Source organism: Gopherus flavomarginatus, chromosome 1, assembly GCF_025201925.1.
Source record: "Gopherus flavomarginatus isolate rGopFla2 chromosome 1, rGopFla2.mat.asm, whole genome shotgun sequence".
Lineage (NCBI taxonomy): Eukaryota > Metazoa > Chordata > Testudines > Testudinidae > Gopherus > Gopherus flavomarginatus.
Genome location: NC_066617.1, coordinates 33,830,043 through 33,846,052, shown reverse-complemented (window position 1 = coordinate 33,846,052; position 16,010 = coordinate 33,830,043). Strand labels below are relative to the sequence as shown.

At 40.7% G+C, this 16,010-nt stretch overlaps 1 protein-coding gene across 3 annotated transcripts in view; it reads left to right on the top strand.

Annotated features, from left to right (window-relative positions):
- The window catches only part of CERK (ceramide kinase), a 74,357-nt gene extending 67,856 nt beyond the window's left edge, over positions 1 to 6,501 (top strand). For 2 of the 3 annotated variants that reach the window (XM_050936238.1, XM_050936239.1), the window contains 2 exons: positions 1,830 to 2,038; positions 4,777 to 6,501. In XM_050936238.1, the coding sequence (XP_050792195.1) occupies positions 1,830 to 2,038; positions 4,777 to 4,876 (309 nt within the window). In that variant the 3' untranslated portion in view covers positions 4,877 to 6,501. Of the gene's footprint in view, positions 1 to 1,091; positions 1,805 to 1,829; positions 2,039 to 4,776 lie in introns of those variants that run through there. The other variant, XM_050936240.1, reaches the window with a different exon arrangement.
- The last annotated feature ends 9,509 nt before the right edge of the window (positions 6,502 to 16,010 follow it).

The following is a 16,010-nucleotide window of genomic DNA, read 5'->3' as shown; positions in this document are numbered from 1 at the left end:
CAATGACCATAAGTGATTAGAATATGACCTTTACCTGTCCTACCTCAAAATTTCTCCTGATATTATGCTGTTACATTTTTACAGGATTAATTCCAAGGGAAGTGTGCCTATCTTGTTTAGAATGTAGTATGAGGTGAAATCTTAGTTCAGGGTGCTGAGATCATAGCTATGGCTGCTAGCATGCTGACTTACCTGGAATGATTGCCAGACAAATGACTTCAATGCCATGTGTGGATGATTGACTAAACAATTTATTAATGGTGCACCTCATTGTAAAATGCTTATTTAGGCCCACCGTTTTATTTCTATTCCCACTCCCCTCCCCAGCGTAAGTGGCTATAACTTCTTGCCCTGTATTCCCTCATACTGTTCTCCCTCTCTTCCTTTCCCACCTCCATTTGTCCACACCCCCATCTTGCTTTTTCTTTATTTTTCCTTTCTATTCTCAATCATTTTTGCATATTCCTTGCGCCCTGTCCCTGGTTGCTCCCCCTACCTGTTCCATCATTTATCACAAGGCTACGTGCTGCTCCGGGTGAGAGGGCATCCATTAGTGGCTCTCCGTGGTCATGAATACAAGTTACTAGCAAGCTGCTCACTGAGCCTATAGCCCTGTACTCATGGGCTGCTGCTGTGGCTTGCCATATTAAGGAGCACAGCATCAGCAGGGAGGGAAAATAGGCTTTGAGAAGCTTCCCACAGCTTTCCCCACAGGAACATGTTTGCAGTGGGAAGTCAGAGTGGATCCAGGGTCATGCAGCTTTCCCCTCTCACCTGCTCTGTTCTTTCCTCTGCCTACCTAGAGTGATATGCCCCATACCACTGTCTGCTCATCTCCTCTGTCCTGGGTTGTCCCTGGATTAGTCTAGCATTCCCCTGTTGAGAAACTCTTATTTAGGTGCTTAGATGGTACTAAAACCTATATACATTGAGTTGTCTGTGCATTAATATAGACTAGTTAACAGATATGAGTTGATATTTGCTACCGTGCATTTTATCGGGTGTCCCTTTGCTCACTTTTGTTGTTTCCCACCAGTATTGCAGTTGCTAAACTTAGTACCTTACATTATCCTGACTTTTAAACATTTCAGACCAGATCCTGAAAGTTGCCTCCTGGGAGCGGAAGACACGCAGCAACTTGATTTGTCCCTTAATGTTTTATACAAAGCTTATTTTAAACAACTTTGAAATAAAGTGGTTGTATATTATCACAATGTAATCCTGTAAGCCTCTGATAATTAAAATAGTCTCTTAATTACCACATTTGTTTTCAGTGAGGTTAGCTAGTTAAGAAGATTTTACTTCATTGCAGAATAAATATTACTGTTCTCTCCCCTCCAGCCTTGACATTCCCAACTCCCTCACAGTTCCTATACTGCCATGGACTTCTCTAGATGTGGCAGTTGTATAGGGTCGGAAGTTGAGAATCATAGACTGGTATGGCAGTGGGCCTCAATCTTTTTCATAGTGTGACCCTATGACATGACATAAAATAATTTTGGGGCCCCCTCCTACGTATAGTTTCAAGATCCTACCTCATTTAGCCATAAAGAAGGACAGGGTTTTGGGAAAAAAGTCCTTTGAGAGCCCATATGCTGGTGATGAAAGCAAAGGCCTGAAAGCCAGTAGGACCATGTGTTTTATGTGAAAAGAGCCATTGACTTGTAGTGTAACATTAGGAAAATATCACTTATACTTCGTGCCACAATTAGCCCCTCTGGAAAATTGGAGACCCTAGTGAAAATGAAATGCTGCTTTCTATATTGAGCTTTACTGATTGATTTAAATAAAATCATTTGTAGAATGCCTGTTTTAACTTTTCTTTATAGTTTGACTTCACATTTGTAGAGGTTTATCGGGTAAAGAAGTTTCAATTTACATCAAAGCATTTAGAAGACAGTGACAATGATGTCAGGGACGTAGGAAAGAAACATTTTGGCCAGTTCTGCAGAGACCATCCAGCTTGTTGCTGCAATCTTAGTAACAGCGTCTGGAACTGTGATGGAGAAACTTTGGATAGCTCCACAATTGAAGTTAGGTGAGTAACTGTCAAAGTGTATATTATTTGTAGCAAGGTGATCCTTTTAAGGTATCTGCTTTTAAGGTAGTCAGTTTTAAGATGTTAATAGGCAATAGATAACATTATATTCCTAAAGAATTCCATGACGATTTTTAGAATCTTTGTGAAGAATTCCTTTGAACGCTAGCCTTTGCTTTTTACCAAGTACTTTCCAGGAAAATATTAAATGCATCCTTTCGCTTTCATTAGAATACACTAAAATGTACCTGACAGCAGATTCAAATCACATCCTGACAAGAATTTCAATGAGTGGTTGGGTTTGTCAGGGATCATTTGCTTTTGATTTGGGGCACTTTAGTTGTGGTAACCCCAACTATACATACAATGTGGTGGGGGCTAATTTAGCTACAACTAATCAGGAAAGAGATCTTGGAGTCACTGTGGATAGTTCTCTGAAGACGTCCATGCAGTGTGCAGAGGCAGTCAAGAAACCAAACAGGATGTTAGGAATCATTCGAAAAGGGATAGAGAAATAAGACAGAGAATTACTTATTGCCCTTACATAAATCCATGGTACACCCACATCTTGAATACTGCGTACAGATGTGGTCTCCTCATCTCAAAAAAGATATACTGGCATTAGAAAAGGTTCAGAGAAGAGCAACTAAAATGATTAAAGGTTTGGAACGGGTCCCATATGAGGAGAGATTAAAGAGACTAGAACTTTTCAGCTTGGAAAAGAGGAGACTAAGGGGGATATGATAGAGGTATATAAAATCATGAGTGGTTTGGAGAAAGTGAATAAGGAAAAGTTATTGACTTGTTCCCATAATATAAGAACTAGGGGCCACCAAATGAAATTAATGGGCAGCAGGTTTAAAACAAATACAAGAAAGTTCTTCTTCACGCAGTGCACAGTCAACCTGTAGAACTCATTGCCTGAGGAGGTTGTGAAGGCTAGGACTATAACAGGGTTTAAAAGAGAACTAGATAAATTCATGGAGGTTAAGTCCATTACTGGCTGTTAGCCAGGATGGGTAAGGAATGGAGTCCCTAGCCTTTGTTTGTCAGAGGGTGGAAATGGATGGCAGGAGAGAGATCACTTCATCATTGCCTGTTAGGTTCACTCCCTCTGGGGCACCTGGCATTGGCTACTGTCAGCAGACAGGATGCTGGGCTGGATGGACCCTTGGTCTGACCCAGTATGGCCATTCTTACGTTTATGTTCTTATGTTTTCTTCATGTGCCTTCTTGTTTGCTAAGTAAAACTAACTGTAAATATCCTGCATAGCAATGGTTGGAAAGGAAGATGGTTCAATCCCTTTCTTCCTGCTTCATCTAACAGCTTATATAGCTATTAGTTGCTTCCACAATTCCCAGGATTCCACAATGAAGATACAGAGAGCATTTCCAGTGCTCATTTGGGCTAGTGAGGAATTAGTTCCATGCAACATCACAAGTGTGCCAAACTTCTGGTTAGGTTACATAAGGGTTGAGAATATCCACATAGGTGTTTTATAGTTTTTATTATTTTATACCACATTATCAGGCATAGAAATTATCTTAAAATACACTTTTGGTTTTGTACTTGTACCTTTCAGTTATCCTTCATTTTGAGGGCTGTCATTCATATACATCTCAAAGTTACCAGCATTCCACACAAATTCACTATCTCTTTACTTTTATTGTTAAAACTGACTTGCATCAGAAATAAAGGATCATAAAACTAAGATGATAGAAACTGCATTCTCTAAAGGAGTGAATCCCATATCATTGTACTTAACCTGCATGAAGATACTTTTGGTTGATTTTGGTTCTTTGTCAGATGTTGCATATGACTTTCAGGCCTTGGCAAGTAGAGGAGTATGTTTCAACTAGGTAAATGTTCAAGGGAGAGGGAGTGTGGAAGGCCGAAGTTTGTTTTTTTAATTGGTAAAAGGAACCAGAAATACAGTACAAAAGTCTGTCCATAGAACAGAGTTCCATTAAACAGTAATCAAATGATTAGATAATCACAATGGTCTCTTTCGGCCTTGGAATCTACAAATCATGCAAAACTCCCATTGTACACCCTCTGTGGGGAGTGGTGGTTGCAGGGCTGGTGAACTTGTGAATATGCACCCCACTGTCCAACGTCCTCTGCAGAAGGGGAGTGTCCCAGCAGTAGGGGTGTTACGTGCCTGGATGCTCTGCAAGGATGAGGCCCACACACACAGGTGAATTAATTGGCTTTAATGAAGGTTAAGTGACACACCCGCAACGGGGACTCCACGCGTTGCTGCCACTGGCTTGGGGAGTCCAATGTCCGAACAGCTCAGTCAGGTGCAAAGTCCAACGCGCAAGCTCCAGCCCATAGCAATTATAGCATCATGCTAATATCATGCAAAGCAGCCTCTACATATGCAATAGGGGACTTTCCAACAGCAATGGCCGCCTCCCCTGGCCTCAGGCCAGAGACTTTCTGCAGTTCCCCAAAACACAGGGGCTTCCCACACAGGGCAGTTCTAACCGGTTAGAAGCAGCAGCTGCTAGCAACTTCTGTCCGCTAATAACCTCTCCTTGAGAAAGTGCAGGCCCTAGCTAAACCGTAACTATATCTTCCGGGGTCCCCTACAAGGGGGCAATAGTTTTGTGCTGCAGAATAGAAAGTTTAGCCCAGCCATGTGGAATGCACAGTGATTCCAAATTACGCCCATAGCAAATGTGATTACTTCTTAGTAAAAAAACCTTCAGTACATAATTTCTTTATTTTGCAGGGTTCACTGTCAATTAATGAAACTCTTTGCAAGAGGAATAGAGGAGAACTCTAATGATGAAGCTATTTACAACCAGAGTACAGTTGAGCAATTACTATAGATATCCTTCCACACAGGTTAAAAAAAAGTTAAAGAAAATTACTTGAGTAAATATGAATTTCATTCAAGTTAATAAATATTTTAAAATTGGAAAGCATTTTGATGGTAAAATATTTATAAAATTATATTTTAATTTCATCTGTGTACATTTTTAAGGATTTTAAACCTTCTCTGAGTCATCAGGAGATATTTCAGAGAAACAACCTAAATTATGTGTGTGGCAGGAAGAGGATTAATTGGCTTACATTTTCATAATGACTGATGTTCATTCCATTTTTAAAGAACTAACTGACTGGCTGTGTTGCAATAATAATTATAGATGTGTTAAAGTAGTGTGAGTACTTTCCACTGAAATCACACCTTTAGAGGAGATCAAAATGAGATATTTCCAATGTCAGTTTGAAAAGATCTGCCTTGCTAGAATTATTCTATAGCTGCATGTGATTAAATACTGGAAAGTAGTGATATATCTTCATTTACTTCATCTCTATTTTTGGTTAATCTTTCATTACTTGATTCTGACTGTATCTTGCAACTTATCAATGCAATTCAAATATACATTCCTGGCTTAAGTAATAATTTTAAGAGTTTAGAAGTATTTTAGTAAATAAAAGGCACATCTGTATATAAAGCATATCTGATTTTACATACTGTATTTATAAACTCCAATGCATGGAACTTTGTGGGATTATAAAAGGCTTTTGTGAACTGTTTGGATGATACCAAACGGCAGTTGAAGTATCTGACAAGCAGCTCATAGGGGCATTTGTAATACCAGAAAGGCACAGGCAAGAGAAAAATTATAAATATATTATAAAGCACCAGCAAATTCTACATTTTTAAAGTATTTTAAATTAATACACAAAAAGGTTCCCTCCTAGCAATGACAATGGCACAGTCCTTTGGTGAGTCCATTATACAAGGTGAACAGGTGGCCAAATGTTCATCTTAAATGTGATTTAATTGACTGAAAGGTTTTAGGTACTTTTAATTAGTGAAATGTGGAAAATTTGCTGTGTGAAGTCATGGGAAAAACTGACCTTTGATAGATTACAAATTCACTGTGTCAATTGCTTGCTATTTTAGCAGGGAAAATTGATTATCCTGTACAGATATGGAGTGATTATTTACATGTGTCTATTAATTTGAGTATTAACACTTTGTGCTAAAGTCAATATAGATTTTGGGCTGAATTCTCTTTTATCATTCCAGTCTCACACCTACATAATGAAGATCAGAATTTAGCACCCTCTCTCTGTGTTGCCTTTTGATGAGCGTATGCTTTGCTATAAAATGTTCAGTTTGTGTTTGTTTTGTGTCTGAACAACTAACAGTACCATATTTACATAACTTATTGAAACTTCTGTTGTGTAGCTGCATTAGTTTTCCTTTTCACACCTGTTTGTATTGTGTAAACTTTGATAATTTTTCATTGTACTGCTGACGCACTTGAAGTACAGTTATAGATGGCTGATTTTTTTTTCCAATGGAGGCAATTACGTTTAAGTGTAATTATTAAATGGGGTTCTGTATCATTACTGTAATGCTATTTGTACTGCAGTGTTCTGATAAAACATATGCAAATGATTTTCCTTTAAAATACAGCAATAGAACACTTAGACTCTATTTTTCATTATGTACTATTTCAGTGAAATATTTGAATACGTTTCCAAAAGCAGTACTATTTTACGCTGTTCTGTAATGGGACGGGTTGGAAAATTGACTGAACCAATGTTCTTCAAACTTACTTAACATAAAAACGCGATTTACACTATATTTTTAAAGCCACATTTACTAACTGTATTTTGAAGTAAAACCTCCTCTGGAAATACAGTAATCCAGTTTTACAAATCCATGTTTTGTAAAAGTATCAAGTTAGTGTAAAAGTTTGCTGTCCACTTAAGTGGCCTAGTGATAGGCATCTAGAGGGAAACCCACATTTCAATTCTTTTGATCTTTGGGTAGGCAGTGGCTCACAGCACTGTGGATGTGGCACTTTTTGCTCACGGGCAGATGAGGACACTCATCATGCTCTAAAGTATCAGTTCCAGCTGGGCAGAACTACAATTTATGTGTTCAGAAGTGATCATTATCCAACTGCCCCAGATCAGAGGTGTAAGGCTGAGAAAAAAGGGTTATGTGGGTAAAAGCCCCTCGTCCTCTCATAAATGTCCTTTGAGAACTCCTACTGCCAAAGGCTATGTGTATAATGTTCCCGAAAGAATCCTATTCTCAAGGGCCTATTGTGAAGAACAAGCCACAAGGAGAAAGCTGAGAGGGAGTTGTGTAGTGTGGTGGAGAGATGAAAGGTAAATTAAAAATTAACTGGGCTGTTGCAACATAGCAAGAATATAGCTAATTTTCAAACTACATTGTTTCATCTGAATAACTTTCTTTGTAGTTTTTTGTACAGATCTCTGGCAACTTACGCGCATTTAACATGCGCGATTTCAGCTTTACGCTGAAAGGCCTGGAGTCTGGGAGGGGGCGTGGCCTCAAGTAGAAGAGGTGAGGCCTCAAGATTTAAAAGTCCTAGGGCACCAGCTGTGGCTGGGAGTCCCAGGGCCTTTAAATCACCCAGGGGGCTCCCAGCTGCAGAGGTGGCAGGTAGCCCCTGGGGCGAACTAAAGGGCCCAAGGCTCCAGCCACCGTGGAGCTTCGGGCCCTTTAAATGCCAGCCCCGGCCCGGCTGCCAAAGCTGCGGGCGGGATTTAAAGGGCTCCTCGGGGCTCCCCACCACGGCAGGAAGCCTGGTGGAGCCCTTTAAATCCCACCCGCAGCTTTGGCAGCTGGGCGGGGGGGGGAGCCCTTTAAATCCCGCCCGCAGCTCCGACGGTGGGACCGGGGGGCATTTAAAGGGCTCCACTGGGCTCCCCACCGCAGCGGGAAGCCTGGCGGAGCCCTTTAAATCCCGCTCGCAGCTCCGGCGGCCGGACGGGGGAACCCTTTAAATCCCACCTGCAGTTCTGGTGGCAGGACCTGGGGGCGGCATTTAAAGGGCTCCACCAGCCCTTTAAATGCCCTCCTCTCCCCAGCCCCGCTGCCGGAGCTGCGGGTGGGATTTAAAGGGCTAGGGGTTTTGACTATATGCGGTTTTCGCTTTACGCGATAACCGTGGAACGGAACCCCCACATAAGATGCGACAGACCTGTACTATCAAAGCATATGTGGTTGCGTGATGTGTTCCAGTTTATTTTTAAGCATAGAGAACTGTGTAAGTAGTGTCTGCTTATGTCTTAGTTAATACTAGAATAGGATTGTACTTTTCTAAAAACCATCTCAATACTGAAATTACAGATGGAAAAACTAAAAGTTTAACTTTTTAAATCTTGCTGGCTTCAAGATTATAAAATTGCATTTTGTTCTGACACATTGAAGTGAACTCTTCTGAAAAATAAAATGATGTTGTACACAATATGGCTGATTTTCTTTTGTCATAAGTTTCTGCTCCAACAATTCTGTTCTTTTTGCACAGATTTGAATCTGACCTCTTTTGCAATGCTAATTCCCCTACTCTTTAGCTGCTCTGATCTGCACAGCAGAGCTTCAAAATTCAGAACAAGTTGTAATACCTTAGTGCTAACCTGTTCACCCACCCGGATTCTCTCATCCACCAAAATGTACTCATCACCTGATCTCTGTCCTGTTGGTTTGTGATGGCAAGAGCTAGTTGGCACCAACATAAGCAGATTTAGCCAAACACAGAATTAATTAACAGGCTTCCATCTGGGAGATCTAGATTCAAAATATTGAATAGAACTATGTTACTATACAGCCAGTTTGATACAGAGCAACAAAGACAGAAGAGTATGCATCATCCTTTATGCATATGAGCCTGCTGATAGAGATACAATTGTTTGCAGAAGTAAAGAAACAAGGAACTGGCAAATTAGTCAGTGGATTTTGTTTTTACAGGTGGTGACTATGATGGTCACAGCATATTTTGCAATCTTTGTGACACTGCTGAAAAAGTAATTTGATCACAGCTCATTTTGTAAAATCCTGACATCTGTCCTTTGCCATAGCCATCAACATCTCCAAGTCTGGAGCTGAAGTACATTTGTGTAGGAAATAAAAAAGATGTCCTACATTTAAACTGAGTCATTGTACTGATGATTCACCCTGGATTAAAAACTGAAAGAAACATAGTTGAATTTTAGATAATACAGTTCTCAGATCATTTATTGGTCAGTGTTGCATCTAATGAAAAACTGACGTCAGGACTTATTTAGTGACTAGTAGTGATATTGATTCACATTGGAGAAAGAAATGAGTATAACAAATCCATAAAGTTTGAGTTTGCAGTATGCATAGATTACAAATGACAATATGAATGTGGTCCAATAAAAGATGTTACCGCACTCACCTAGTCTCTCTAATATGAAGACTATACATGTGAATAACAATAACTCTTTCCAAAACCCAAATATAAGAAAAACTTGCACAATCTGGTATAAATTCCATTACTAAGACAATGTTCAGATATCTACCAAATCTTTGAGTTTGCACACTGTTGCCACAACACCAATAGCAACTTCTAGCAATTATCTTTCCAGAACTTAGTCTCTGACTGAAAATAATTAGATGTCTGTTTAAATAACTGATTTATAAGATGCATACTGTAAAATAGCAAACAAAGCTTTAGATGCAGTGCAATTAAGTATTTGGGTGCACTAACTATATTGTACTCTATAAAACCAAAGTGAACCACAAAACTAGTGAACAGATAATATCTTCTAGACATCTGCCTTAAACAAAAGCATGGATTTTTAAAATGTCAGTATAGTAAGTAACTCCATCACTGTTTAATACTAGGAAATGAAACATGTTTTCTGTATATCCCAGAAAGCCCAGAATGAGAATACATGTCTCAGAATTCTATTTGGGAGAGACACCGTCTGTTCTCTTTGTATGTCCTTATTTCTATCTACTATCTGTTGTATTTCCAAGGTGCCTGTTGCTGCAATATCTATATGGTTTTTATCCGTGTAGTTATATAAACAAAGGTCAACCTACTCAGACCAAAAAAAAAAGTGCTAGAGCATAATCAGTATTAAGTAAAAACTGCTTGAAGCTAAGCAAAGAAGTGATCTGTAGGACGATTCACTGGTATTTACCTGGCTGTTGCAGAAATGGCAGTGCATATTTGCATAGGGTCTTCAAATAGATCATACACTGTGCCATATTTTCAAAACTTGGGGTCAGAACCTCAGGTGTGAGATGCAATCACTTTCCCTGCCCTATGCATGAAATTGTTCAGTACTGAAGAGTTTTTAAACAAGGTTTGGGGCTTGGTGTACAGAGACCTCAGCATACATAGTACTGTGCCAAATATACCCTAAAAATCTTTTAATGCTTTATCAAAGATAGAGAAAAGAAGGAAAAGCAGTTAAAGCAATTACAATGTAAACTATTAAGACTTTAATGTTAACAGTGTCCCTTGTTCCCTTTCCCAGTAGCCAGAGAACATTTTTAGAAATAAACCTCCCTGGCTGGGCATCACTTAGTTGGAATTAAAGATGGCATCGACTGGATTTTCGTTATTTGGGATGGGCTGGAGCTGTTGTTGGTGCCGTTGCTAAAGTCCAGTCCTGTTTCCTAGAAGACAAAACAAGACAAACATACACAAAAGGGGAAAGGAAAAGAACGATAAAAACAGAAAGAACCCCAGCTTCTGTCTCTAGTGTTGACTCTCTCTTGCAGCCTCCCTGCTGGAAAAACCACAGGCATGGTACACGGACTTATCAGCCACTTCAGGACCTGGCCAATTTGTACCAGTGTTGGGGCTGTTTAGGGCATTGCATTTAGCTTTCTGTTCACGGGCTGACCGCAGTGTTGCAAAATGTACAGTCTTGGCTGTCTAAGACAGACTCTTATTAGAGAGAACGGAAAAGAAGAAAGAAGGTATTTGAGTGAGAAAATGTTATTGTATCCCAGGTGGTCGGGATTTAGCTGTAGCTGGTGGAGTGGCGGTGTCATCTGGCTCCCTGAGTCTGGTCATGACATCTTCAGGATTAGGATGAAGAAGGTCTGAGGTCACAAGAGATAGTGCGGGTGGCAGCCATGATGGGAAAGCTTGCTCCTTCCCCTTCACTCTCTTTCAGACAGCCCCACCTGTTCATATTCCTCTCCCCCCCACCCTGTTTTTTTTTTTGAGGACCCCAGAAGGGAGAGATGGGTGGAATAGCCCGTTCCTTCATTATTGTGTTCACTAATTTTGACAATAGGGAAACCCTGTAATTTGACACAAAGCTTATTTGAGATAAGCCTTTAAAGTCTCTTTATGCAGCTGCATAAGAGAAGAGGCCAAACAGATAAATCTCCAAGCAGGTAACTAGACTGAATATGCACTTGAATGTGTTCTGATGTCTGTGGGAAACTGGGTATTTTGCTTCAGCCTCCTCTTCCTCTGAACAAGCACGTGCCACCGCCTTAGCTTTTTTTTATATTTCCTAAAGCACTTTGGCAAAGAAGGCTGCCTAACGATGGGGCTGGCTGCAAAATGGTGAAATGTTGGCAGTTAACTATGCTAGCTGGCTAGTTGGCATATTGCTAGCAGTGGTGGAGCTGTGCTAGTAGCAACAGCGGGAGAATATGACCAAAAGAATCAGAAATGTAGACTGCATTTGAAATGTAGGCATCTATAGGAAATTGCATCTACAAAATCTGTGCCCTGGAACACTAGCAGATTTTGAGGTCCTATAGATCCCTCTACTGAAAATAAATTCTCTTAAAATACTGTATATTTCAATGAGGGGTTTTGTTTCTGAAGGTGGGCTGGCAAATCCAAGCCAATTGTTCAGAAATGGCCAAGAAAAGAGATGTGCATTTTTTCTTGAAGCATATGAATTGACTTCTGTTACAAACTGATACTTTCTGGTTTTTAATTTTTCTTTCAGTGATGATTGAGTGCAAATAATTCTGGATAATTCATATAAAATTATGTTGATCTGTAGTTGTTTTCTTTCCAATTACTTACTTTTTTTAGATGAACGAGTTGGACAAGGTCTCTGATTTCTGGCTTCATTAGAGATGTTTAAAAATGTCATGCAGACACCAGAAAAAAATAGATTTTTGCCACTAGATGAAAACAATTTTGTAGCTCTTTTGTGTCTGGGATCCTTGGGCTCTTTGTATGGCTCCTGTAGATTTAGTCTGGCTTGGTGATTGGTAATGGGATGTAATGTTTTGTCTCTCACCAGGTCATACGTAGTACTGACCATTTGTTAATGAAGGCCATTTTCGTCAGACTGCTATATGATGACCTATGTGAAATGAGCCTGTGAGCTCCGTCTAATTCATATTTGCCAAGTGTCCACCTACTAGCACACCCATCACTCATTCTAATTAGCACTTTTGTTGGCAGTCTCAATAGAGTGGGCAAGAAATAAACAGATTCTGAAGCTGGGCTACCGTCTCATCCCGGATGGTGGTTCCTCCTGAGGCACATTGGCAGAATGTGGGTGAATACTGGCAGTATGTTTCTAGTTCCCTCACTCCAGCACCTTCCAGGAAACCCGCCGTAAAAATCACTCCCTCGCTTTTGTATCATTCGAAGTCACTTTGGCAAATTTGTGTGAAATCTGCCACTTTAAGTGCAGGAATTCCAGAAAATCCAACTCTTGCTTTCTTCTCTATGTAAATTCCTGGATATGCCCCGCCCTCATGTGCTCGTTCATGCTGCAAATCATTGCTGAGCTCTACTGTTCTGCCCAGCCTTTCCTAGAGCTTATCCAGCCTACATCTGGCCCCTTCTTTTCTGTCTGGCTTTTCCGTGCAGGTTTCTCTTCATGCTAACCTTACCTTTTATTCCGTCCCTGGCCCTCTTCTAGTGGTCACTGGGCCCTATAGTACTGTCCTCACCACACTTACTCTCTACTCCTTTATGCTCTTTTGGCCCTTCTTTGATATTCCTGTGGCACAGTTCTCTGCCACTCTAGCAGACAGTCTTTCTAGTCCTTCTCTATGCTCCCTCTGTTCTCTATAGTTTCCTCTCAACTTTCTGATGATAAAGATATTCCAAGTGCTGATGGACCTGAATTTGGTACAAGGGGTATACTCTTATAATCCAGTGAAGGGGTATTATAATTGTTTGGCCTCTGGAAGTATCTCTTTTGTAATGGTACGTTGTCTGATCCAACCAATAATTAAAATTGACACCATAACACAAAAGTCACAGAGACCAAGCTTTTATCTGTAACCAAGACATGTATAGCGAGGTATAAAGATCAGTACAGTTTACCTGTTAAAAACCCTTTATCAGATAGAAATATTGAGGGCACAGCATCTGAGTTAACATGGTAATATGAAAATAATATTGGGTGTAAGAACTTCAGTAGATAAGGTGGTTGATGCTATCTTTGAGAATATTTAAATACTTAAATATTGAACTGCCCCTAGCAGTGTCCTAAGATTACAAAACATTACCGTAGCTGTAGCGGAATGATATACTGTATTATGCTGTTCAACCACAAGGTGGCACAGTGTGTAAAATACCTTACTTAAGGTAATTGGAGCCAGACCTGGCAGAGCATTAAAGGACTTTCTAATGAGCACATCTTGTCTCTTTAGACTGTAAGTTCTTTAGAACAGGAGCTCTTACTACGTGTCTTTACAGAACCCAGCTCTGTAGCCAGTCCATAGCTGGTACAGAAGCACAGGGCAATAGCCATTTTAGTAAAGCATTGGCATATTCACCCTTGCATTGCATCTACCTAATGTGCACTAAGAGAGGGTTAAAAGAAACTTCTGGTTCTTATACTGTGAACAGTAATATTTTCTTACTTTTTCCAGATCTAAGAGAGTCTCCAAGGAAACAGAAGTACCATAGGGTACTGCTAAGATACTTGTTCTCGCTCTACTTAACCTTTCCACAGCCAGACTTTATTGAAGGCCTTTAAAAACCAGTTTCTTTATGATGTCTAAGTGTATGGGTAATATGAATATCAATATTCATGCTCTAGGTCTTGTTTCCTGTATAGCAAAGCAATGATCTATACGTAAAAGCAATTTTGCAGAAAATAGGCTAGAGTGATTACAATGCAAATGTTCCTAACATTTATGGCCATGAGGTGGCTTGCTTACAATGGGATCCCTAATCTGCACAATACTTGACTGAAGAGCAGCCTAATGTTTGTAACTGGATTTTGTCAGAGACCATAAGCTGTAAATAGGAAAATGGCCATTTATACTGCCGGAAGGACTTTGTGAGCATAGACATTTTGCTGAGCATGAACATTATTATATTGGATCTGTAGTGGAAATGATGAGAGTGGCCATCAAAAAGGTAAGGACGAGTACTTTTCCATCTGCCCTGGAGGGAGCAGTAGAATAAAGATATGCAACAGAAAAAAGCTGCCAGTCCAAGGCAAGGCTTCTCTGAGTTTACCCAGATTTGCATTGAAGGCTTGGCCAGTAGCATGCTGATTATAAAATCCAAACTGACTGTGCTTTGAAGCCTTTGGCACATGACCACTCTACTTTAACAATCTTACATAAAAGTTTGAAATCCAAGCAAATCTTAACACAACCTCTTCAGTCCACTTAAATGTTTGTGGTACTGAACGCAACCTGATTTTCTCTTCCCTTACAGATACCCTGGACAAAAACAATTGAGTTTTAAGGGCCACATACTCAGCAGATGTAAATCAGCATAGCTCCGCTGATTTTAATGGAGCTACGTTAGTTTACACCAGCTAAGAATTTGGCCCAATCTGTTTTGGCCAATATACATCCTACCCAAGTGGTTTTACAAACTACTTTTCACCAGATTTGTTTTGCATAACAGTCATTTGTATCTATTATATTACACACAGAATAGTTTTCTGCTAATTTTACCTGAGAACTAACTTTGCACTTCTCTCTTGATCTTCTGTGAACCCCTGTTGTTAGTGTGATGGAAGTGTTACTTTAATCTCCAGGCACTGTCTTGGGCTAGGCAAATCTCCATTTTCTAGGTAATACACAAACTCATCTCAACAGAGGAAAGGAGAAGAGAATGTATTGACATTATATTAAAACAGCATATCAATTTCAAGGATCCCATTTGCTCAGAAGAGAGTGTGAAAGATAAACTCCTTGTCATTATTCTGTGTATTTGCTTGTAACTCAGTTAAGTGAGTGTACTTACCAGTATCACCAATAGGAAGAAATAAACGATGAAGTCTTTAAATGCTGAGGGGAAAAAGATGCATGAAAGTGTGAAAAAGCTACAAAATCATGGAATTATTGGCAATTAACCAAGATCAAAAGCTGAGGGGCATGTATTTCTGAACTCCCAATGCTAGGGTTCAGTTGAGGAGCGTAGTGAGGCAGATTAGCCTCTGAACTTGATGGGGAGGGACCACGACACTCCCCGTGGTGGATGGAGCCAAGCCACCACCCACCACCACACACACACTGGAAGAAGAGGAGTGGGACAGGAAGTATAAGCAGTACTGGATTTACCATGGCGCCAGTGGCACCATAGTGCCAGGCCCAAGCTCAGAAGGGGGCCGGTAACACTTGCTTCCTCTCCTCTGCAGAAATGGAGCCTCAGAGCAGCCCAGATCCTGCATGGGAGCTGAGACTCCACAGGGCCCTGGGAGATGTAGTTGCTTGGCCAGCTCCCTGCCTAGAGAGCCTGCCCTGGAGCAGGGAAGGAACTACATTTCCAAGCATTCCTGTGGCTGCTATCAACAGGAAAGGGAGGGGGAAGCTGAGAGACTCCGTGCGCTGCAGGTTGCTGTTAATGGAGAGCTGGCTGCTAGAAGGGGGTGGCACTGTGAATGGGGAACAAGTATGCCCAAAGAGTAGAAGGCTTTGGCCCAGATAGCACCCTCAGAAGACTTCCCCAGACTGGCTTAGGGATGCTGGTGTGACCTCACCTGGCAGCCCCCAAAGAAGGAAGTGGGTGGACTAAATGGACAGTGCAGCCTTCTAGCTGAAGCCTATCAAGGGAGGTATGTGGATCCCACTAGAAGTTTAAAGTAAGTGAGGGGAGGCTCTACTAGAGAACCTGGGCAGCTTCAGATACAGTACAGAAGGATTTCCACTTCTGAGCCATGAAAATAGAAATTAACTTTTTCCTTTCCAGATTTATCTAATACTCAGAAAGGGAATCTAGCACCTGCCTTCCACATTTGAACACCCTCAGA